This window comes from Notamacropus eugenii, chromosome 2, assembly GCF_028372415.1.
Source record: "Notamacropus eugenii isolate mMacEug1 chromosome 2, mMacEug1.pri_v2, whole genome shotgun sequence".
Taxonomy (NCBI): domain Eukaryota; kingdom Metazoa; phylum Chordata; class Mammalia; order Diprotodontia; family Macropodidae; genus Notamacropus; species Notamacropus eugenii.
In genome coordinates this window covers 124,632,346-124,658,591 of record NC_092873.1, presented here as the reverse complement: position 1 = coordinate 124,658,591, position 26,246 = coordinate 124,632,346, and the positions used below count along the sequence as shown (strand labels likewise).

Below are 26,246 nucleotides of genomic sequence, written 5' to 3'. Positions count from 1 at the left end.
GAATTAATGCATGTTGGATGGAATAGTGTTAAGTATCATTTTTATATCTGTAGTGCTTGATGCTGATGAGTGCTTTGGTTTGAATCATGTCTTCAGACTATGTACAGCACATTCTTATGTTTAAAGTAATTATTTTAGACTAATTTGTTCTGTTTAGAAGAAATAGAAGGTTTTCAGCCTTTAAATTAAGAGGAGTTTGTTTCTGGATGGATGATTGGAGAGGATGAAATAACAGATCTTTGAAAGAAACAAAGAAATGGATTTTTGATAGAAACAATGCCTCCCAATCCAAAACTTTGGTCCCTAAATCCATCAAACATTCATATAGTGGTAGTTTATTTTTTATCCTGACCTATGACTCCATCAGTGTAGGGAATTCCTTTTGTAGAAACTCTCTCCATTAATGTAGACCAACAAGTTTTCTGTAATTTATCATCTTAGGACACTGTTTGCTTGGGATCCTTTGGAATTAAGTAACTAGCTGATGGTCCCATTGCTAGTATGTGTCAGAGGCAGGATCTGAACCCAAATCTTGATCACTTTGAGTCCAAACATTTATCAGCTTTATGAAATATTCTCAGCTATATATCATTTCATTTTGAAAAATGTGTTAGTCTCAGATATATCCATTATGAACTCTGCATCATCCTGCAACATACATATAAGCCACAAAGAAGTCATTTGAAGATAATGGTTTCTATAGTCTCTGACATGAGCATTGCATGCTCTTGTCACTGACTTATCTAAATAAATCTTTCCTATGCTGGTCTCTGAGAAATTAAAATTAATTTTTATTTCCTTTTTTCTCTTTTTATTAATTTTTTAAATCTCACTAATAAATGTGCCTTTGTGCATTTTTTAAAAAAAATTCAGTATCATTTTCTGAAGAAAGGTTGCTATTAGCTAGTACAGTTTGCTAGATTTACAGTTAACAGTTATTTTGGAATACAGTGGCACCTAGTATGAGTAAAGCTTCCATTCCATGGAGCAGAGCAAGAATGATAGGATGTGTTGTGACTCCTCTCTCACTGCTCACTGTGGGGCTGTCAGAAAAAAATTGAGATGCTGTCTCATTTTCCCATCCACCCCCTCATATCAGAGTCCATCATAATCACTGTTCCTGCTATGCATTTAATACACTGAAAAGGCTTTTGAAAATGTAACAAAAGTGGAAAAATAATGTGTTTTTACCTTTCAAGAAATTACAAGGGGAGTGGAGTTCGAAAGCACCAGAGATTCAGAAAGTAAACAACGAAGGAACGTCATTATGTCACTTAATAAGTGCTATGACTTCCCCTGCAAAGGCAGTAGCAGTGATTAAATCAGGTATGTATTTTGCAGTTACTGTCTAAACTGAGAGTTGGTTCCTCTTTACCATGGTATCATTGTCATTCTTCATATTTGTGCATAAAAATAATTTTAAAGATGTAAACAAAAGTTAGCAGCACAAAAGAATATACCTGTGTGTGTGTGTGTGTGTGTGTGTGTAAATCCTTTATAAAAACAGTTTTTTGCTAGCTAGCAGCATACCAAAACATATAGGCTTTGAAAATAAAACTTTTTTAATCTTCATTTTATTGATGGGTACCATTACAAGTGGTTCAATGAATTTATGTGAGCAATGAAGAGCAAAAAATATTTTTTCAATTAAAAAAATAGGACAGACTTTATAGTAGGCAAACTGATAGATCAGAAGGCTATTCGAATTAGATTTTGGTCTTTGTTAGAGGGTTTCATAAAGAAAAAAAAATTCTGGTCTCCTCAGGAAAAGGGGAAGAAAGGGAGAAAACAGCAACTTTTGTTTAAAGTGTAGGTTTCTTGTTTTCTTCTAGTCTGTCTGAGTCTGTGTGGCATAACCACAGTAAACAATTACATAGTGTCTTAGACATCTGTGAGTTATATAGCTCAAAATTAAGCCAATTTTTCAACAAAAAGTTACTTTTAACCATTCTTTTAAAAAACTATTTGTATAATTTTTTGATTTATGTTGTACTAAGGCAAAATACATTTATTTCATTATCAACAGCAGAAAATGAAGGATTTGGTGAGAATGAAGTTCTGTATCTTTATTTTGAAGGTTACTAAATGTCTTCTGTGATTTATCTAATTTGTCCATCCTCCAGCTGTCACTATTGTGACACTAACTCTCCAGCTGGACTTCTCCAAGGCAACTATTAATTATGCTCCATTAAACCTATAGCAAGGAAGATTCATGTTATATTTTGGTGTGATAATTACTCTTTCCCCCCATGGTCAGATTCTATTCGTACGATTTAGAACTAAGTTTTTTTTAAAATATATACTTTTTATTTATTTCAATACTTGTATGCATTATACTAAATAATAAAATTTCAATTCTACTTCTTGTCGGTTTCTAACTAAGGCAAAAATTGATCTTGTGTGTTCACATTATAGTTTTACTCCCTATGAAACACCTGTGTGACATTTTCAGCTAAGGACAGAAAAATTTTACTATAAAAGTTTAGAAATCTTTTTTTAAATTTAGAAATCTAAGAACCTTTTTGAGATACAGAAGCCTGTTTTCTTGCTGTAGTACATAAGATCATAGGATTTAGAGCTAGGAGGAAATTTAGAGATTGTATGATCCAACCTTTTCATCTTACAGATGAGGAAAAAGAGGCTTTTAGGAGAGAAGTCATATGCCCAAAGTTATGCAGTTGTAAGCAGAGCTGGGATGTCAAGCTGATTGAGAAGCCATTAAGAAGGACTAGACAAATGTCATTATGTTATATGTTGCTACAATGTGCAGTTCTTTTGTTAGAATATCATATTATAAGCCATTCTTGCCATAAGCTGCTTTTAATGTGGCATATACCATGTGATTTTGTGATTTAAAATCATTATCAGCTTAATGTTCTAAGTGCTCATGAAACAGTGCTCGTGAATCTTTGTTCCTCACTTTGACTTTTTAGAGATGATATTTTACATTCTTAAATATTAATTCTTTAAGAAATACCTATTTAGAACATAGAAGTTTGTAAGGTGGTCCATATTAATTTCTACTCATGAAATTATGAATTTTTTCTTTCAAAACTGGAATATTCCTGTTGTTCTCTCAGGTGGATCAATCTTAAATGGTGAAGGAACAACCTCAGATACGCAAGAATTCTTGACAAATAAAGGTGAGTAGTAATTTAAACTACCTATTTGTTATAAAATTTTTGGAAGGTTACATCATTGGAAGACAAAAACCAACTTGTATTTATAAATAGTGCTAATGATTAGATTTCAACTATGGGATGCTATTTTAATATTTAATTTTTTACAGAAGAGTATGTCAGATGATTTTGATAGGGTTTCATAAAGCTGTACTGCTTCATTTTCCTAATGTCTGGCTCCATTGTTTTCTCCCTACAAAAACACTTCAGTGGTTTGCCTGTGCCTACTGAACAAAATGAACTCCTTCTTCTTTTTTGTGTTCTTTGCTCCAACATACACTTGCAGCACTTTCTTGCCTCCACACCATTATCTGTACTATTTTAAACACTTTTGAATATCCTTTCCCAATTTTAGTTTTTATTAATTAGAATCCTCCATATTCTTTCAGGCTCAACTCTGTCAAGCCCTGAAATAAATCAAAGTTGTGAGTTGAGGAATAAGGCATCTTTAATTGAGATAACAGGGTAGCAAACCTGCCACCCTGAGGGATGTTTCATGATTGCAGAGCACAATGGATTTCCCAACCAAGAGACCTATGAAAAGTTTATACTTTTAGGAGGGAAGAAGGAGGAGGTAGTATGAGGTATCAAGGCCTAGTCATGAGACCCCAGTGGCCCTGGCAATTCAGGCAAAGAAAATAACTTCATTCTAGCTTTTGCCCTTCATACCATAAATCCCAATCGAAGGGGGCAAGGACATTAAAAGCTGAGATCCAGCTTAAGCTAGGTTCCTTTACAAGGTGAAATCTCTAAGTGGCGATCAGTTTGATCTAATAAAAAATAAGTATTGTAAGAGTAGGAATGTAAAGATATTATAAAAATTCTGACACTACTAGGATCATTAAGGAGTGGAAATCCATATTACATTTGGTATTAACAATTTCTTGTCATTATATCAACAATTTTCCTGTTAACTCAAACACCAGCTGCTCATTCGTTGTTGCTTTCCTAGTTTCCTCTCCCAGCTTCCAAGTGAGAAGTGAGCCCTTCTTCTTCCAAAATCTCAGAACAGTTTACTATTTCCCTTTTTCTTTTCCAGTTTAGTCCAATGAAACTATTATTTGTTAAATACCAAGTATGTGTAAGGGAGAGAGGCAGCATGATGTGTTAGACATAGAACCAGTCTCAGGGTCAGGATTCAGGTTCTTCTCTTATAAATATTACCTTTTTAACTCTGGGCAAGTCCCTTGACCTTTTCAGTTCCCCACACCTTCTTTCTAAGATTATAAGTTATAAATGAATTGCAGATATTCATAAGTGGATGAAGTTTCTGTACTGGAAGTTCCCCTTACAAATGAATCTCCAGGCTCTGAAACCCCTCCCCCACCTAAAATTTGTATATCTGTATATGCATGCAGAGGGGGAAAGGGGGAAAGAGAGAGAGAAAGGAAAGGAGAGAAAGGGGAAGAAAGGAAGGAGGAGGAAAAGGAGGAGAGGGGAAGAGAGAGATCACTCAGGGTCTGCAAAGTATTTTACATACATTATTTCATCTGATCCTCACAGTCACCCAATGAAGTAAGTGCAGTAGATTACAGAATCATAGATTTAGAGCTAGAAGGGAGGCTAGAAATCAACTCCATCCTCTTCAAACCCTTTCAGTTTATGGATGAAGAAGCTAAAAAAGTTACCTGTCTTACCTAGGGTCACACAGTTAGTGTCTGATATAATATTTGAAAGTAAGTCTTACTGACTTCAAGTACAGCACTCTACCCACTACATCCCTGGGAAGTTTCAGATACGTATAATTATTGTGTGTAAATAGTACTGACATGGTTTAGGGGTGCTGACACAGTTTAGTGGTCCCCCAAAATGCCAGGGGACAAGGCAGTGTCAGGTGGAATTCATACACTCAAATTATCCTTCAGTCAAGTGGCAAAGTTTATTGTGATACCAACAGAAGAGGGTGAATGAAGTTACTTAGGGAACTTCCAAACTAGTGAAGATGATGCTGATGCTTGTATACAAAAGGGACAGTGAAAAGATCTGGGTGGGATTAAGGAGTGGTGAGTAGTGTGGGGTGGGCCAGTTGCCAGTGGTCTGGGCTGCTGGAATGTATGGGAAAATTCAGGGAGTCAACAGAGATAGCTTTGTTGAAAGGATAAAGTAGAAGGATTGCCAGAGCATGATCTTTGGGAATCAGGTGCCAGGGAAGAGTCCTTGGGCCAGGCATCCCTGAGATAGCTTTTATCTGAGGAATTACAGGGTTAGGTCTGAATATGTCTGCAACAAGGAAAGATTTTCTCATAGAGAACTGGGTTGCTTAGCCTTTTGGGGTCCAGGTCCCACCACCCCATCAGTACTATGCACTTTAGTGCATATTTATGGCTACATATCTACATGTAGATATGTAGATATACATGGAGAGAGAGAAGGAGAATGAGAGAAGCAGATAGGGAGAATGAGGGAGGGAGGTAGGGAGTAGGAACAGCGAGGAGAGAGGGATGTTTATGTCCTTACAACAACCCTGTCGGGGAGATGTAGAGTAAGTATTACTCTTCTACCATACAGGTGAAACAGAGTCAGAGAAATGTGAATTATCTAAGATCAAACCTAAAAATAAGTTGTAGAGCTGGCATTTTGAGAAGGCCATTGAATGGCTTGAAGTCTCGTATTCTTTCCACTATGTTATTCTTGTATTAGCAAATGATAATATTGAGAAAATTGCAGCATGTATAACATTTCATTTCATCTAACTTTAATGACTCTAAATATATTTGGGAGCCTTAATATAGCCTTTGTTTTTAAAAAAATTCCTAGAACTGACCTCCATCAAAACAAAAGTGACTGACATAAATCACAGTTATGAAAATCTTGGAGTCACACTGAAGGACAAAATCTTTGAACTGGATGCCAAACTCACAGTATTGCAAAAGGCTCAGGAAGAATCAAGTTCAATGCTGCAATGGTTAGACAAAATGGACAAAAAGGCAACAGGATGGGATGCAACCCCTACAGATAGTGAAGGTGTGAAGACACAAGTTGAGCAGAATAAGGTAATTCTTTTTTATGAAGTAAGTTCATTGATTAGTCTTCAGAAGAGACTTCTGACAGGCATTCTGTGTCCAATTTTGAACCTGGTGACTTCAAAAACTAAAAAGTAATATCACTTCACTGTGCTTAATATTATAGGAGTAATAATTTTTTTATCATATAATTATTTATTATATTATTGGAGTAATAGTTACTTCTTGCAGAAGAATGATACAGGGTTGAATGAGCTGATAGCAGTAAGACACTTTGAGAACTTTATGTTTAGTTCCAATGTGAAAGTATTAATCAACTGGGAATCTTGATTTATTTGGAGCTAAATCTGTTAATGGGTCCCCTCATATATAAAATAGCATTACCTTTGCCTATATTTTTGTCAGTGAGCAGTTTGCCTAACATTGGCATGCTCTGAAAACTTAGAACAAAGTTTTACCTTTTTGTGATGCTGGTAGCAAAAATCTACACAAGATCAAAATACTGTATCTGTTGTCTCTAAGATGTATTTTTTAATCTAATAGTGAAAGCATTTTTGACAGAGTAAAGGTCTTACTCTTTCATTGGAAAACTTTGAGCATTCATCAGACCTACTACTATTTCTCTTCCATTTTAGCTAATTGATTGATTAGCATCCCCCACAGTAGATGACAAGGCCCTTGAGTTCAGGGATTCTTTCATATTTGCTGTGGCACTGCTGTATACCTTCTGGTTAACAAACACATAAGAATGGTTGGTTGCTGTTATTGACAGTACTAAGTGTGCTTTCTGTTGTAGGGACTAATCATTATCTCTATAATCCTGATTTTTGTTTAAATCTTCATATTCTTTTCTTGAGTAATGGCACTAGGCCACCTGTTGAATGGTGATTTCTTACTGTAGGTCATATTACAGAGTTGTTATTTGATTATATCTTCATATGTATTTTGACTTAAAATACAATTTAACAATGACTTTTACCCCCACTTTGGCAGACAATTGAAACAGAACTAAAACAAAATATGAATAAAGTGCAAGAGCTGAAAGACAAATTGACAGATTTGATGGAACAGAACCCAGACTCTCCAGAGGCACCCAAATGGAGACAGATGTTGGCGGAGATAGGTATGGTGTAGGTGTAGGACTTTATATTGTTAGTATGAAGATATCAACTAGAGTTTTGTATTTTCAGCCTTATTGGAAAACATTAAAAGCACACACACCTGCATAGTCTTCAAATGTTTTCACTCATGCTTAATGTTTCCCTATCTTTAGAAGAGTCACTTTAAATGAAATTGAGATGAAAATTAGGAGATCATTGGTATATCAAATTCAATAGCTCCCACATTTTGAAAAACCAAGAAGTATCCATTAGGAAGATAAACCAGAATGGAATGTATTTTTATCAATGATAAACATTTTTGGTGTTATCAAGTTTTCTTTTTTTTCCTGGCTTTTTCACATTTAGAAAAATATTTATGTGCTCACAGAAGATGTTTCCAGGGATACTGTTTTTTTTCATTTTCTTATTTATAGCATCCTGCGATTTAATTGGGCATTTCTATTTTTAACACCCATGATTAATTCAAAGATAATTTTTATAAAGACTATAATTTATACTTATTTTAATTATTTTAGGAACATAGGCCAGTAGATAGTAGACAGGCTTCTAAAGAGCTAATGATCTTAAATAACAGGGTATGGGTCTGTATTTTACAAAAATTTTAGTTATACATTTACATAATACACTTTTCATAATATTTTTCTGAAAATATAGCTAGGAGGTGTAGGTATAGAACCTGAGTTCAAATACCACCCACCTCATACACTGGCTTTGTGGTGTCACTTGGATTGCTTTGCTTAACATCTCTCAGCTTCAGTATCCTTATCTGTAAAATGGGGATAGCATCTATCTTCCAGGGTTGTTGTGAAGATAAATGAGATAATTTATGTAAAACATTTTGCAAACCTTAAAGTGCTATATAAATTCAAGCAACTACTACTACTATCAAATTTTATACACACACGCACACACATACACAGGTGTATCTATCTCTCTATCTATATCTATATATCTATATATCTATATATGTCTATATCTATATCTATATCTATATATAATGACCTTATACTTAATTTACACTTCACTTGGGCAGTATTTCCTAGGCACTTTTTGTACCTTAAGGTTGAGAAGAACTTAATAAGATGACATGGCAAGGTGTGCCTTCTACCCTTCTCTGGTTCCAGCTTCTCCCTTGTTCCTGCTATGCCTTTGTGCTTCTTTTAATGATTAGGCATCTATATGGAACTTGAAGATTTACAAAGTTCTTTACAAATATTATCTCATTTTTATTTTCACAGCCACCTTGATGGGTAGGTTCTATTAGCATTATGCTCATTTTACAGCTAGGGAAACTAAGGCAGGTAACGGTTAAGTGACTTGGGCAGTATTACAATGTCATTGTTAACTCAGTCTTCCTGATTTCAGGCCTAACGCACTTTCCATGTGCTTCCTATTATTCTGAATCAGAACCAATTGGGTCTCATTTATGATATAATTTTGGCTTCTGGTCAAAGATTCTACTCTTGTAGTAATTGAGAAGCTATCATAATTGCAAATTTACAGATCTTAGCATGGGGAAGGGCCTTAAGAAGTCATTGTACCACATCTTCCTATTAATACTGTTGAATCCTCTACAGTTTTAGTTTTAGAGGATCCTGTTCCATTTTTGGACAGTTTTAATTGTTAGGAAGTCCTTACTTTGAAACAAAATCTCTCTTCCATGAGTTTTGCACATAGACTTCTCATATCCTTTTTTTTCCCCTAAATATACGTGCTCCTCCCTAGCACATTTTCATAAGTGGTTTTTATCCTTGGTTAATTGATAAAGTTGAAATTGAATTGATAAATGAAAAAGTGTATACTGCCTTATGAGATCTGTTATTAAGCAGTAGTCTGTAGTGAGTCTTTTGCTAAACCCCTGTTATCTTTTGCTTTAAGTATAAAGAAGAGTCAGTAAGCAAGGGTCATTTAATATATTTTCAAGATTATGCTTATTTTAGAAAAAAAGACAAAAATATGGGCTTATTTGTATATCATAAAATGAGTATTATGAATTGGACAGAATAATGAGGATATGAAGTAATGCATATATGTTACAGGTAAATAAGGGCCATGAAAAATGAAAATCTAACTTACTGATAGACTTAATTGATCACAGCCACAAATTTATCTATTATCTTTGTTCAGATTATTTCTTGTGCCTTGTTGGTCTCTGTTAAAAAGAGGACATAAGAGTATAGAATTTAGAAACTGGAGATGAAAAATTCTAGTGGAAGATTTCTTTTAAAACCCCACCCTCCAATGTTCAGTTAAATTCAATTTTGCATATTTCAAGAGTGGGGATTTTAGTGTTATCTAATTATTTGTAAGTTTTCTCCCTTATTCAGGCCATTCCATTTCCTTGTTCTAATTATTTGTCATTACTTTGATTTTATTTAAATTCCATAGTATAAAGCTGAACTTTAATCCTTATAATGTCAATTTCTGGAGGTTGTTTCATTTCTTTTAAGTATTTGTCACATGCCTTATATATGAAAGCATTCAAATAATATTATGTAGCCATTACCTAATGACAAAGATAATCAGAACCCAGCTAACCTCATGTTTATTGCGTGTACACTGAGCTCTTTTTTCTCTCCTGAAAGAAATAATTTGTGTGAAATGCATAGATTAATACTCTTTTTCTTAAATGGCATAATTTAACATGTTGCAATTTAAGAATGCATTCAGCACTTGGAAGAAAAACTCTGACTGTTTTGTTACCTATCGAAGAAACTCAACATACTGAAATTTTCAAAATATTTGCTAGATGCAAGGTACTATGATAGGTGCTTTTGCAACTTATGACTGGCATGATTATAAGGGGGCCACACATAAAAGGATAACTCTGGGAGTTCAAGGATGTGTATGAGATGCCAAATGGATGATTCAGATTCAGGGGTTCATAAGAATTTTTGTGTTGTGACCCCTTTGTTAGTCTTGTTAAGTTTATGGGTACCTTCTCAGAATAATGTTTTTAAATACATAAAATAAAATGCATAGGATTACAAAGGAAACCAATTCTATTCAATTCATTCTATATACATTTATTAAACTCTAACTGTGAGTGAGGCAAACAAATTAATCAATCCTAGGTTAAGAACTACTGGTATAGTCATCAAGCCTGTTATTTTAGAGGAAGCAATCATTGCTAACTGGGCTGACCTCGTCAGAAAATGCTTTGTGGAGGAGGCTCTGGGTCTTGAGCCATTGAAAGAGGCCTTCCTAGTTCCCATCTGAGCCACAGCCATTGATCTTTTTCCCTCTAAAGCTACCTAAAAGAAAACAGATAACAGTAACAATAGCTTGTGTTTATAGAAAACTCAGGTTTAAAATTATTAGTATCATTGTTTTACAGATAAGGAAACTAAGAATGAGAGATTAAGTAGCTTGCCCTTGAAACCATGGCCTGTATGGATCAGAATCAGGATTTGTTTTCTTTTTCTTTCTTTTTTACTGAAAGTCCTGTGGTCTTTCTAGTATATCTTGTTGAGTTGATGACTGATTAGAATTGAGAAACAAGAGAAAAGAACAGCCAGAGATGATTCTGACGTTTCAAACTAAAGTTACTGAAAACATGGAGGTGATACTGAGAGAAATAGGAATATTAGTCGTGTAAACCAGTGTTGGGAAGATTAGTCTGATTTTTGGCATGTGGAGTTTGAGATGATCCTGGATCATCTAGATAGAAATTTCCAGCAGACTGTTGAAGATGTAAGGTTCAGGCTTGCATAGTAGGTCAGGTTAGAAAATCTTCTGTGGTAAGGTGCTATTTAAAACTATGAGTTTAAAGAAAAAAAATTGTATGTTTATAGCACAAATAGGAATTCTCATGCTTATGTTTTTGAAAGAAAGAAGTCTTAAAACCTTCTTTGAACTTGAGTATCTTTTGTACCTTGTGATCTCTGCAAAATCAGCTCGATGTTTTCTTCTCTTTTAATTTAGATAACGTAATTGACATGGAACCAAAAGGGACTTTGAAACCTACATTGTAAAAATCCTCCATGTTTCAATAGTTAAGATCTTGGTTCAACTGTAAAAATGAACATGAGGGCAAAGGCAAATTTCTGTTGTGCATCGTTTCATTCATTTTATAGCATTGAACGATATGTATACCAGGTGATATTAACAGGGAAAGTGAAAATGTCCATTTAATACTTTGCTTTTTTCTTTTTTAGATTCCAAGTGGAAGCAACTCAATCAGTTAACAGCTGATAGACAACAAAAGCTGGAGGAATCCTCAAATAACCTGACCCAATTCCAGACTGTGGAAGCTCAGTTAAAGCAGTGGCTTGTAGAAAAAGAACTGATGGTCAGTGTGCTTGGGCCCTTATCAATTGACCCAAATATGCTTAATACTCAGAAGCAGCAGGTCCAGGTAAATATTACCTAATAATTCCTTGCTGTTGTAGTAATATTTGTTAAAAAAAAAATCTCTCCATTGTCAACATGTTAGCTCGGCACTCTCAATACAATAACTTCTCTGAGAGATGAGTGTAATGTCCAGAACAACCCCAAGAAATGAATGGAATCCTGAAAGACTGGAAACTGTATGATTCTTGGCCTGGGAGAAATCTACCTGATTATCTGAGTATGCTAACTAATGCTGTTGTTTCAACTATATTATGGTTTATTCATACTCCATTTAAGTGAGTTCCTTTGAAGTTTTATTAATCTGAGCATGTAAACAGCTCATAACATTTTTATGTGAAGCTAAAGTACACAGTTTTTACTGTTTAGAAATTGCCTCTTTGAGGTTTTATTCATTTGATTGTGGTTGTGGATAATATTGTTTTTAAAACCAATGTAATATAGTACTGAGAAGAGATGAACAGAATGAGAAGGGAAGGGACAATTTTTAAGACTGGAAAGGAAGAACTTCTGGAACACAGCTGGTTAGAATTAGACAAATCAAAAGACACATAAATCCACAAGCAAAAGACATTAAGGTTAGGTCAGACAGAATAGCAGAAGCACATTTTGTGGAAGTGAGCGCATCTGCATGTAGGAACTTGGATTGTGAAGCAGTGAGCCTTACTCTGTAAAGTCTAGAGGCAAGTCTGAATGGAGGGAAAATATTAGAAGATAAGAATCTGGATTATTGGGCTATTCTGATTTAAACATGCAGGCAAGTAGCATGTAGCCATCTCTTGGAGCCAAGTGCTATTTTGAAGCTAGACTTGACAGTACTTGAAGGAAGAAATTATTGGAATGGTTTGCAAAGTGAAATCGTCATATTGATCTTTTTCTCTGTGAGAAGCATGAGTTAAGGTTCACCCCTTTTAATATTGGGGCCCAGGTACACTAATAGAAATGAAGTTTATCACATATATGTGTCCATATGCACAGATATGTTTATATGCATGTGTATACACACAACAGGATAAGAACTACACCTTGTGACTCAATGGTATAGGAAACTACAGATGAGAAAACGTCCTGTACCAATATATTAATGATGCCTTCTCTCTGAAACTTAAGAGTCTTAGAGAGCTGTTTAAAACACAGGAAATTTAAGTGACTTGCCTAGAGCCACACAGCCAGTGTATGTCCGAAGAGGGGCTTGAACTCAAGTCTTCTTGGTTCCAAGGGCAACTCTTTATCCATTTTGCCACACTGCCTCTCATATATACATCTAATACTTTGTAAATTATTCTAAATGTTAGAATGTATTAAAAATACATTTCAGAATTGTCACTGTGTATTTCTATAATGTGAACTTTCAGGGATTTTTTGAATGCCTTAAACGATGTCACTGGAAACATATTAACTGTTTACTTTATAACATCAACTCTACCCAATGCCCTATTTTCTTTGCAACTATTAATTTCTCCATATTGATTTAATAGGTGAAAATTCACATTCTGGGGTTTTTTCCTCTTTCTTTTTGAAGAGTAGAACTTATAATTGAGTTTTATTTTCATGTTATCCTGATAGTCAAAGTATGTTATCTTTGGGTGATATTAGCAATCATTGATTTGAAGATGCACTGTGATGACATGGAGTATTCAGAGAAAAAAACTTAAAAAGCACATGAAGAAATGTTTCATTATTAGTAGAACTGCTTATTAGCTTAGAAATTTGATGTTCTATTTACCTGAGTAAATCAGTTTTTTTCCCTCCATTATCCCAGATCCTACTAAAAGAATTTGAAACTCGGAAGCCTCAGTATGAACAGTTAACAGCAACTGGTCAGAGCATTCTAAGTAAACCAGGTGAACACCATCCTCTGCATGGAACTGTAAAAGGACAGCTGGCAGTTGTGTCCCAAAAATGGGATAGCCTGACAGGTCAATTGAGTAACAGATGTGATCGAATTGACCAAGCCATTGTTAAAAGCACCCAGTATCAAAGTCTGCTGAGAAACCTTTCTGATAAGCTAAGTGACTTGGATAATAAACTCAGCACCAGTCTGGCTGTGAGCACACACCCTGATGCCATGGAACAGCAGTTGGAAACAGCCCAAAAAATGAAGCAGGAAGTAGAACAGGAAATGAAGAATATAAAAGCGGCCCAGACCCTCTGTGAAGAGTTGTCAGCATTGGTTGGAGAGGAGTACTTAAAAGCAGAACTCAGTAGGCAGCTAGAAGGAATCGTAAAAGCATTTAAAAATATGGAACAAAAATCAGGTTTGTGGATTTTAATCAAAAATATGTATATCCCTATATTTCTGCCATCTTTTTGCTGGGGATGGGAAGAATGGAGAAAGATAAAAACATACATGTATTGCCCATTTCTTTTGCCACTCATTCCTGAATGGTGAAAGAACTTGTGAGACAGCTAGATAGTGCAGTGGATAGAGTACTGGCTCTGGAGTCAGGAGGACCTGACTTCAAATCCAGGCTCAGACACTTACTAGTTACATGACCCTAGGCAAGTCACTTAATCCTAATCACCTCCAAAAAACCTCGCAAAATAAAAAACCCCAAAGAACTTACTCAACCATTACCATAAAAGAGAAGGCAAATTATGTAAATTATGTGGATCACTGTAATGTCTACTTTCCTCAGGGCCTGTCTTCTTTCACTACAGAACAGTCTTGGTCTATTTCTTACTGGATTGGTGTGGTTTAAAAATACATATATTGGAAATATGCTTTTTGTTGCTGCTAAATTGTTGCTTCTGAGACAGTTGTAAAACATCTGTGTTTTCTGATAAAATCACTCAGAACAGAAAACAAACACAAAACAACAATCGACTCTGCCTACTTCATATCTTTGTATACTGGTGATTATCAAAGAATACTTTTCTGTAGGCACATCTTGAAAAGAAGGTGTTTTTTTGTTTTTGTTTTTTGTTTTTTTGCCATTTTTGTGCTCACTTGCTCCTATCTGCTGCTAGTATCTAGATTTTCCGCAGGGCAAGCAGAAGTGAGCTCTGGGCAGAAAGGCTAGTGGAGCAGAAAAGAAACATAAATTTTCACTCTACATTTATTTATCCTTTTTGGAATGCATCCTAGGCTCTTAAAGGTAGGTTGTAATAAATATTTGTTGCTTAACATTAGTAGTCATTTCTCCACTGTGACAGTGACTTAAACATTCTTAAAAATTAAGTAATTACACTAAGTATAATTTAAATGTTGATCATTTCCCACACCATATTAGAGGATTTTTTGCCCTCTTTTATCAGTCACAGGTGATTAATTTAGAACAGCTAAGTGCTGCCATGAACAGAGCACTGGGGTGTTGTCAGGAAGACCTGAATTAAAATCCAGCCTTAGATTCTTGTTGTGTGACCCTGGGCAAGTCACTTAACTCTATTTGCCTCAGTTTCTTCATCTGTAAAATGAAGATCATAATAGCACTCCTGCTTTCCAGGGTTGTTATGAGTATCAAAGAAGATAATTTGAAAATGCTTTAGCTACACTGCTTGGCACCTAGTAAGTTTTATATAAATATTAGCTAAAAAAAAAAACCCAAGAAAATAAAAAACCAGACTAAAACAACAACAGAAAATAGAGTTAAACAGCCTTGGTCTTGAGTTACAGAAATTGAGTGGCATTTGAGGCAGTTAGAGATACTCTACCATTTTGTCATTTCACATATATCTTCCTCTCCTGCTTTACCTATCACTCCCCTACACTCTTCTGCCTTTGTCATTTCTGTGTCATATTTCAGGACCTGTTTCCCTTTTTTCTTCCCTCCCTGGATTAGGCCTATTCCTCATAGTCATTGGCTTTCCATGGGTAATGGTGGCATTCAATGATAAAGTAGCTGCAGACACCTATTTTAAAGTATCCTTGACATTCATCCCATTTGTTAGTTTTTCTTTGATTCAGATGTTAATTTTGACACATTCAATCAATATCTTATGACAAAAGAAAATTAATCTGTCATATTCTTTGCAGGAAATCATGTTCAACAACTTCAGTCAGCCTGTGCAAGCTCCCATCAGTTTCAGCAAATGTCTAAAGATTTTCAGACTTGGCTGGGCACAAAGAAGGAACAGCAAAACCAGTTACGCCCTGTGTCAGCCAAACTTGATGTCTTACAGGAATTAATTAAAGACCAGAAAGAATTTAAGAAAGCTGTGACTGACCATTATGATTCATATGAAAAAATTATTGGAGAAGGTGAAAATTTGTTATTGAAAACCCAGGAGACTGAGAAGGCTGACTTGCAGTTGCAGCTTAACGCAATTAAAACCAATTGGGATGGACTTATTAAACAAATGACAGAAAGACAAGAGAAGCTGAATGATTGTTTGGAGAAAGCCCTTAAGTACAAAGAGCATGTAGACAGCCTTAGGCCATGGATAGACAAATGCCAAAACAACTTGATGGAAATAAAGGTTTGCCCAGATCCTGAGGAAACAGAGAAGTTGATCACTAAAGTGAAGGCTTTGCAGAAAGAAATGGACCAACGCTTTGGAATGGTAGAATTATTAAACAATGCTGCAAATAGCTTGCTCAGTGCCAGTGAGACAGACAAAGAGGTTGTTAGGGAAGAGAATAAGACATTGATCCAGAAAGTAGACATGGTCACTGAACTACTCCATAGTAAGAAACATTCTCTGGAAAACATGGCCCAGCAGCTTAGAGAGTTCCAAGAGAACATCAGAGAAGCCCAAGGGCAGCTGAGGGGTGCCAAGGAGCAACTGGAAGTTCATAATTCCTTAGGACCTCAGGCTTGCAGTAATAAGCACTTAACAGCTATGCAGGCCCAGCAGAAATCGCTTCAGGCCTTGAAGCCCCAGATAGAGTCAGCCAAAAAGTTTGCTCAGGACCTGGTACTGGAAGCTTCAGATTCCAAGGGAACCTCAGATCTCTTGTTAGAGGTAGAATCTTTAGAACAGGAGCACAATGAAGTCAGCCAGCAAGTTGAAGAAAAATGTTCTTTCTTGGAGACAAAGCTTCAGGGCATTGGTCATTTCCAGAACACCATCCGAGAAATGTTTTCTCAGTTTGCGGAATTTGATGATGAGCTGGATAGCATGGCTTCGGTGGGAAGAGATAGAGACACGCTGCAAAGACAGAAGAGTGATATCAAGAACTTTCTTAAGAAGCTAGAAGACCTTATAACTGACAATGAAAATGCCAATAAAACCTGCAAAATGATGTTAACCACAGAGGAAACATCTCCTGATCTTGTTGGAATTAAGAGAGACTTGGAAGCTTTGAACAAACAGTGCAGTAAATTATTGGACAGAGCAAAGGCCAGAGAGGAAGAAATTGAAGGGACTATTTCCCGGCTTGAAGAATTTTACAATAAATTAGAGAAAATTTATAATCTTCTCCAGAAAGCTGAAGAACACGAAGAGTCACAGGGCACTGTTGGAATGGAAACAGAAACAATCAACCAGCAACTTAATGTGTTCCAGGTAGGAAGATTTTTATTTTATGGATCTTTTTATTGTTACAAGAATCAATTTCTTGTAAGTGTGGACATGGGGTTCTATTTTTTTGTATGAACTGCAAGTGCAGCTACTGCACTGTAGCTGAATGTGAATAGTGATGGAGTGTATTTTGCCCAGGTGCAGTAGTTTATCTGATGGAGAGAAGAGAGCAGGTGGTTGAATGGCTGCTATAGAGATCTGGATTCAGTGAATTTTTGTTGGTCTGGGGCAGCCCACTAGAACACAATTTGTCAGGAGTCTGAGTCAATTTAAGGGCTCCTAGGAGTTGGAGTCCTCACTAGAGACATGCCTGAGGCAAGTTTAGAAGTTCTAGGTACTAAAAGATACTGGAAAACTCATCACAATCATGAAAACAACCTGATCTTCTCTGATAAGACCTTAGCCAGATTTCAGTCAGCTGTTCTGCTTCTCCTTATGCCCTGGTTCATACCTGTGTTCCACTCTCTAGTCCTATAGCAAACCAGTTTGATTTTCTTTCTTTCTTTTTTTTTTAATTATTTTTTAATGTTTAACAATCACTGCCATACAATTGATATTTTATCCCCCCCACACCTGCCTCCCACTACCCCCCTCCCTCCCCACGACTGCATACAATTCTGTATAGGTTCTACATATACTTTGCTATTGAGTACATTTTCACTAGCCATGCTATGTAGTCGGACTAAAATAAATGGAAGAAATCATATAACAAATCAAAACATGATACACAAAAACATACACATACACAAACATGATCTGCTACCCAGTTTGATTTTCTTAATTTTTTTTCCCCACATTCTTTTCTAGAATAAATTATGACTCTTTCTGAACTTTTCACTCCCTTTTCATTTTATTTTGTACCATCCTCTCATTCTTCTTGATTTTGTTTCTCCAATATCCTTCTATTTCCTCCCTTTATTGAGTTCATATATTTTAAATTCCAAGTAACCTGCTTATCCCTTGCTTCACTGAGTTAGTCCTTGATTGACATTACATTTGATGGTGATAGGGGAAGTGCATCCTCAGCAGAGTGAAGACTATAGACTAATGAGGTCACTGGGCATGAGAGAGGGCACTCATGAGGAGACATCTATCTTGTGGGAATCAAGAATACTCTTTCAGATATCACGTATACTAGCAGAGTCTCAAGATGTAAATATTATCCCCTTGTAAGGACACTTGAAGGTGTATTACACCATTTATAGATAAAAAAGAAGAAAATGAAAACCACAGGGTGAAAAAGCCCATTTCTTTCCCATCAGAGAAGAACATTGGTAGAATGGATAGGCTTCCAAATATATTCACTAAATCAGATTCCTTGTAGTGGTATTTTCTCAGTAGTTTCCTTTTCTCAGTAGCATTATTGAATGGCCTTATAGGTCAGGACACGTAGAGGCTATACGCATTTCTTTTTCTCTGTAGGCCATTTCCCCCCCTCCTGCTTTTGTGGCACCATTTTTTTGGTATGATATGTTTAGTTATTCAAAATAGTTCAACCAGCATCAGAGAATTTAGCAGTAATGGACAGGATAACAGTAGTTTGTCTTAAAGAACATTCAGTTTCCCAGATATGTTTCGTAAATATCCCTCTTTCTTAGCTAGGATATTCCCATTATTTTTAAAGTGGAGTCCTTTTTAGGAAAGAACATGCTATCCACAATATATTTTTTTCCAAACTGTTAATAGTTTTATAGAGCAGGCAAATGTGAAATTGTGGAAACTCGCAGTAATTTTCTCCTTTCATCTTGCATATAGAAAACTAGCCTCTGGGCCAGAAAGACCTGGGTTTTAAGTCCCTCCTGTGACCTCACTGGTTGTGACCTTGGGCAAATCGCTTAGTTTCTCAGTGCTCCAGTCTACTCTAAGACAGGATGTTGCAAAGAAAGGGCCAAACTGCATTTTCCCCTCATCTGGGAGTTCCCCACATACAAAATCATAAGTCTAGTTCCTATCCCAATCCTATCTCGCTCATATAATTTGATCTTGGATAAGTCACTTCACTCCTTTTACGTCCATGGTTTATGTATCCGTAAAATGAAGAGTGTTTGACAAATGGTCTCTTCAGATTTTCTTTGGTGCTAACATTCTCTGAGTCTTAAGACTCTTTATCTTCATAGGAGTAAGTCACTACTTATCTATTATACTATCCTCAGCACTGTGCAGTCATGTTTGATCTAGATTTTGTAGGAATGGTTTTTTCAAAATGAGAGTTTCTGATGCAACTTTGAAGCTGTTGCTTCAGTTTTGGTTGTAGGACAATAGTAACTTTTTTTTATTGTAAAATTCAGCATGAAGCCACTTAAATTTATTTAGGTATTCTTTTAGCTTGTGTTTGAGAAGGTAAACTCATTTTGTTGTTACAGGCAGCTCTTTAAGCTGTACATAATAAAAAGATGCAATGGAATGAAAGTGGTATTATATGTAGTGAATCTTCCCTCAACTGTACACAAAGATTTTTCTAGTTTCTAGAGTGATTCCAGAGAGAAAAAGTGGCTTCCTCCTTTGGGAAATTAGTTTTGAAAGGTGTTAGTAAAAGTAGCGTGAGTTTTTGTTTTTTACCAAGTCACTTATACAGATTCATTTATTGATCAGTTGTTAAGGGGCTTTAAAAAATTGAATGAGTTGGTTCGCATTTTGTGTCTTCCTGTCCTTCTATTAAGTTTAGGGTAGTAGGAATTGACTATCAATGCATCTTGATATCAAAAATAGCTTTCAATATATGCTTTAAACTTGATTTGTGTAACAGTGTAATATGGTGAAACAAAACAGTCAATTGTTTTCAAATCCTTTTATCTTCTGTAATTTTTTTAAAACACATTTCAGTGCAATTTGAAACATCAGCAAAGGTTATAACAGGGGTATAGAATTATCTCAAATGAGGTCAGAAGTTCATAGAAACATCAGTTTATTTATAATTAGCCCCAGTGAAAGAAAGTAATGTAATGTTTAAAGTCATTGTTGCTCAGTGTTCATATCTCATTTCTTTTTTTTTTCCCATGGAAAATTTCCCACAGCAAATAATCTTTTTATTCTCATTCTCTCCCTTGTTCTGGTAAAGGGACACCATATTGTTTGCCTTACTGAGTGTTGTTTGTAGATATGGCATTTTAGACCTAGTCTTTCTTTCAAGATACTTTAATGGTAGAATTTGACTGGGAAAATATTCCATAGCTGTCTTAAGTCCAAGCAGTAAGTGAGGTTTTGGTTCATGTGATTTCTGAACTAAAACATCATGAACGCTGGCAATATGATGTGAACAAACCTTGAATTTTATGATAATATCTTTCTGAATTCATCTGAATTCAACTGGCAAGCTGATTAATTCACAGCTTAGATGCGTATTTTAAGCATTTCTAGGCATTTTAAACTGGAACTACAATATATAACATCTTTTAGGAAGTCACTTATGTCTAGTGGAGAATTTCCATGCAATGAGACTTGAAGCATTTGGAATTGGATCTAGATGTGTACGCACTCATGAACTGGTTATTAATTGGCCTAGCATAGGAAATATGATGTGAAACAAATATGTGAGTATTACGAGAAAAAATACCTAGTCTCCTGTTGCTTCCATGATTTTATAATACAATACTCTTTTGACCCTTAACTGTTCCAGTAGCTTTAATTTCCCCTAAGGTGCTCTAGATAAATTAGCCCTGGAAAAATTTTCCTTAATATGAAATGAAATAATTTTCTTCTGCGGAATACTGAAATGGTATAGGAGTAATTACTCTTGCACCCAACAGAGGGTGCTTCTTGCTCAGTGGGACTATGGAATACTACTGAAACTAGGTAATCTAAGGGGCAAATTTATGTTTATATTTTTCCTGAAGTATATAGCCAGAGATTTGCAGATTCTTCAAAAATCTTAAGTTTTTAGAAGAGTAAAAAAATTAAATGTCTGAAACTGGAACTTAGAGTGCAATGATTAAAATATTTAGCACTAAATATTCTGATATTTTTAGAAGTGGGAATAATTAACTTTTATTCTGAAGCGGAGGGGTCCTAATTTACTGTTAGAACTATCTAGGATATGCCAAAAACATGTTAATCTCAAGTTATTGCCTTGGGAACGATTTCATTTTGTGAACTCTGCTTTTCACAGTTTGCATTGAAACAACATCTCACTTAAGCTCCAATTCTTTCTAACACACCTGACATCTCAGGCATCAATTTTGTAGCTATTTATATTGTACTTCTCACTGTAACAACTAAATTCTACATGTAATATCACACACTGAGCATTTTGCCAATGGGGAGGTGTGAAGAGCTCACCAGGTGAATTTTGAAAATGTAGGTCATGAGTGAAAAACCAAACTCCTTCCTGGCCTGGGCACTGAAGTTGACCTCATTTCCTGTCTGTTCTGTGGCTGTTCTACCCATGCTTTGATTCAAATACTCCCCTAATAAACAAATGCCAGTGCTGATACCCTCATTTTCTTGTAGGCAGTGTTCTATAGTTTGCAAAAGTAATATAGTTTCCCAGTAATTTTCTCATTTGAATTTCCCAAAAGTAATAGAGCATCAGAGTTAGAAAGGATATCAGAGGACAGTTGGTCCAACTCATATCTAACCAAAAATCCCCTCCATAATTTTCCAGAGAAGTGCAATTGTTATCCTATGACCCTGCCATTGCCTTAAGATTTCAACAAAACCCAATAAAATTGATATATGATATTTGCATAGCACTTTAAGGTTTTCACTATGTCTTTTAAAACCCTACTTGAGGAAACTAAGGCCTAGAGAGATTAAGTGATGAGCTCATGGTCAAGCCATAGCTAGTAAGTATCAGAGGCAGAATTTGAACTTGAAGTTTTCTGAATTCTCCTGTCCAACACGCTATCCACTAGGAAAGAAGGAAAAAAAGAAGGAAAGGAGCCAAAAAAAATTATTAAACACCTACTATGTGGTGGGCCTTTTGCTGAGCACTTTGCAAATGTATCTCATGTAATCCTCACAAAAACCCAGTGACATAAGTGCTATTATGATGTCTATTTTACAGTTGAAGAGCAAAGGTAAAGTGACTGACCCAGGGTTACACAGCTAATGAGTGTCTGAAGCTGGATTTGAACTCAAGCCTTCCTAATTCCAGGTCTGGTGTTCTATTCTCCATGCCACCTAGCTGCCCCTAACTCTTCTTTGGGTTTTCTCATAATCTGTGGCATAAACTCAAATAAGAAAGGCATTTTTCCAAGCAAATTTGAAATAAAAGACCACGTGCTTTTTCCATTTACAAGTTCCTGGACCATATATTTTGCCACATCATTCTATCCTAAAATTTTCCTCCTTGAGATTTAGAAATTGTTTAACCAGCTCCCCAGTATCTAAACTGTTATACAAACTGTAGGACTAGCTTGTGGTCCAACAGGAGTAAAGCAGACTACTTCTCTGAATATTGTTCAAATCATTGTCTTTCCAAAGTTATGAAAGAATCTCTCTGGCTTACTTTTATTTTAAATAAAAAAGAATTAATTGATTAAAAAATGAGTCTATTAGAGGTTTTCAAATATGGAATCAATCAAAAAGTATTAAACTTATAAAATGTGACAGGCACTGTGGTGCTGGGGATAAAAGTACAATGAATGAAATAATTCCTATTTTCAAGGAGTTTAGATTTTAATGGGGAGAACAATAAGTGTAGATATAAGAATATACAGTGTACATATGTATTCATATAAATTATTTTTATGCATATTTATAGCAAATAAATTCAAAGTAGTAAAATAGTGAGGCAACTAGGTGGTGCAGTGGATAGAATGCTGTGTGTCTTGAGTCAGGAAGATCTGAGTTCAAATCCAGCCTTGGACACTTACTAGAGGTATGACCCTGGGCAAGTCACTTTACCCTGTTTGCCTCAGTTTCCTCATCTGTAAAATGAGCTAGAAAGGGAAATGGCAAACCGCTCTGGTCTCTTTGCTAAGGAAACCCCAAATGGGGTCACAAAGAGTCAGACACGATTGAACAACAATGAAAGTAAAATACAAGACAGATTGGGAGGGAAGGTACTATCAGTGAGGTTAGAAGGATCAGGAAAGACTTCATGTAGAAGAGTATACTGAAGCTGTATCTTAAAAGAAGAGAGAGATTATTTGATACAGATGTAAGAAGGAAATTTATTCCAGATATATTGTATGGTTAAACGAAAATGTCATTATTTAATATCAAGGGTCATGACAGGAACATTAGACTGGACTGGTAGGCAGCATCCTACAATTTTAGCTCCTGTGCTGTCATTGATAGTTTCTGTAACTTTGGGGGGAATTATTTAACTTTTGTAAGCCTCATTTTCCTTTCTGTTAAATTGTGGGGGCTTGGTTGGACTAAGCAAGTAAATCTATTAAGGTCCATTTTGATGGGTAATTTCTAATTCTGTGATTGGCCATTCTCCCAAGGGGAAATTAAGAGACAGCAGCAGCAGAGTAAACTGGAGGAAGAAGTAGAATGGAGGAAGAATCTAAAAGCATGATATAGTTTTACAAGAGTAGAACCATGAACATTAAAGGTTGGAGTGATTATCTATCTGTCTGTCTATCTGTCTGTCTGCCTTTCTGTCTGTCTACCTACCTACCTACCTACTTATCTGTCCACCCATCTATCTATCCATATCTGTCCGCCTGTCCTTCTATATCCATTGCTCTGAGTAGATGTGAAATGATAAGAGAGGACAATAGAAAGCAGAACTTATTTCTTATATTTCTATTTCCTTAGTGAAGGAGGTTAGAAGGGCTAATGTCAAGTTGAAATTCAGGATATATGTGTAGAGAGATTGTAAAAGTCCACCTAGACACCCTTGATGACTTGAAGTCGTCAGACCCATATGATAAACATCTCAGGGTATAAAAACATTTGGTACATGTAAAGTCATCTTTGGAATCTGATTCATGGAAGAGGTCCTACAATTGATGGAGAAGGGCAAGTGTTGTTGTATCAATTCGAAAGGAAAGAGTCTTCACACTTTGGACAAGTTAATTTCTGGCAGAATTCCAGAACATAATATGCTCAGGTATGGAGAGTGAGCAACTAGAAAAATAAACAGGAATTCCTAAGAACTAGATCAAGAAGAGGTCAATTGAGATTAATTTCAGTTCCTTTTTTTTTTTTTTGACAGGGTTACTAGAATTTAATTAGATTTTAGAAAAACATTTGTTGAAGTGTGTTATGCCTTGGTCAGAATGTATTTGGAGTGTTAGTTTCAGTGCTGGGCATCACATTTTAGGAAGGACTGTTGAGTTGTTCATCCATTATTGTTGAAGAGGATCAAGAGCATGTATAGAAAAGTGGTAAGAACCACAGCTGTCAAACAGCTTTGAGATCACATCACATGAGGATTGGTTGAAGGAGCTGGAGCTGATTGGCATAACAGAGAAATAATTTAGGAGGGACATAATATCTGTTCTCAAGTGTTTCCAAGGCCTGCTTTGTGGAAGAAGGCTTAGATTTGTTCTGCTTAGCCTCAGTACGGCACTAAAAGCAACTGATAGACATCAAAGAGACAGGTTGAGGTTCTCTGTAAAGAAAAGAAAGACTCCATAAGGATTATACTTATTCCTAAATTTCGTATATTGTCTTGTGAGAGTAGTGGGTTTCCACTCTAGGAATTTTTAAGCAAAGACAAAAGATGTCCATTTTTCAGGCATCATCTGGATTATATGACCTCAAGTCATTTCCAGTTTTGAATTTCTTTGAGTTTTTGAAGAATTACCTAGTAATTATGATTCTAGTAAAAAACAGTTTAAAAAAACAGAGTGAATTACCAAGGGCTATATTATTTTTAGTTTTCTTTTGCTGTTTTGGGGATACTTTTTGATTAGTATCTGGAGCGAAGATGAGGATGGGATTATTCCCCCAGCTTCTCATATTTAGTCCTTTTATTCTATTTATAAAATTCAGCAATAGGTGCTGAATTTCTGTAGTTAAAGCAGTTTATATGTTAAAAAATAATTCCTCACATATACTTCACCTTGGCTCCATATGTTTAGGAGAATATCCATTTTAAATTCCAGACATTCCAAATCACAACTGATTACAGTTTATCCATTTTACAGTGTTGCCATACATGCCTCACAAAATACCAAACTTTGTTGTATTATGGCTACTGTATTATTGTACTATAAGTAATACACTGAGAACTGACTTTGGAAAATTATTTTTTGAACAACTTCTATGAGTCAGTCTAGTGTCCTTTTCATTATATGGCACTAAAGAAAGTAGGATGGAGTATCAAGGAGGGCATTGGGATGGGAGCCATGTGAACTTGGAAAAGGCAATGAATTTCCATAGACTTTCCTCGTCTTTGTAAAATGTGATCAGATGAGACAGTCTGTATAATGTGGGATTATTAGGTCATTTACCAAATTCACCGGCTGTCAAGAAAATCAATTGACAAGCATTTATTAAGCACCTGATATGTGCCAGGTACTACGTCCAAAGACAAAGATGAAATAGTCCCTGCCCTCAAGTAGTTTCATTCTATCACTATCTAGGTCACACTTTAAGGAAGGATTCAGTTTAACTCTTAATTTGGTCAGTATGCCTCCACTCTATTTTGCTCCATGTTAAGCTTCTGCCCCACATGCCGTCAGTGATTGTTTCTGGTATGTTTCTGATGCCATCAGAAATGATTGTTTCTTTGCTCTATGCGATTAAAAATATGGGTTACATATGTCTTATTTAATGTGAATTGTTTCTTTATTGTGTGGGGGAAAGGGATTTTCTTGGGGATGTGTGGGAGGATACAGAAAGTATATGAAATAATTCCTTGCTTAGATGTTCAATCCAAGACTGCTAATAAAATTTTGCCTTTGTCCAGGATTCTCAAAGGTCACGTGCATAACACTAACACTGGTAGTTATAGTAAGTATAAATTAGGTTGATTGATTTCCATGTTAAAATATACCCAAGATATGGAGTAAATGGTTCAGTGTTTTCTTTTCAGTCTTCTTTGACTCTCTTTGTTATAAAGAATGACATTTTTAACATTCTTTCAATCTGATGAGTATTGGTAGAAATGTTTCCTAAAGGAAACCCATATTGAGTACACTCAGTAAAAATGGATTTCAGTGACCCTAATTAATTGTATTTCAAATGAATAACCTTTATGTATTTCATATTAAAAGCTTTGGGTAATAACCAAATGCTCACATCATATATACCTTCTTACAAATTTGACA

At 35.6% G+C, this 26,246-nt stretch overlaps 1 protein-coding gene across 27 annotated transcripts in view; it reads left to right on the top strand.

The window, feature by feature from the left end:
• The window catches only part of DST (dystonin), a 608,843-nt gene that overhangs the window by 474,899 nt on the left and 107,698 nt on the right, over positions 1–26,246 (top strand). For all 27 annotated transcript variants that reach the window (XM_072642521.1, XM_072642508.1, XM_072642527.1 and 24 more), the window contains 7 exons: positions 1,200–1,326; positions 3,081–3,143; positions 5,937–6,172; positions 7,136–7,265; positions 11,421–11,620; positions 13,376–13,871; positions 15,590–17,061. In XM_072642521.1, coding sequence (XP_072498622.1) covers positions 1,200–1,326; positions 3,081–3,143; positions 5,937–6,172; positions 7,136–7,265; positions 11,421–11,620; positions 13,376–13,871; positions 15,590–17,061 — 2,724 coding nt within the window. The remainder of the gene's footprint in view (positions 1–1,199; positions 1,327–3,080; positions 3,144–5,936; positions 6,173–7,135; positions 7,266–11,420; positions 11,621–13,375; positions 13,872–15,589; positions 17,062–26,246) is intronic.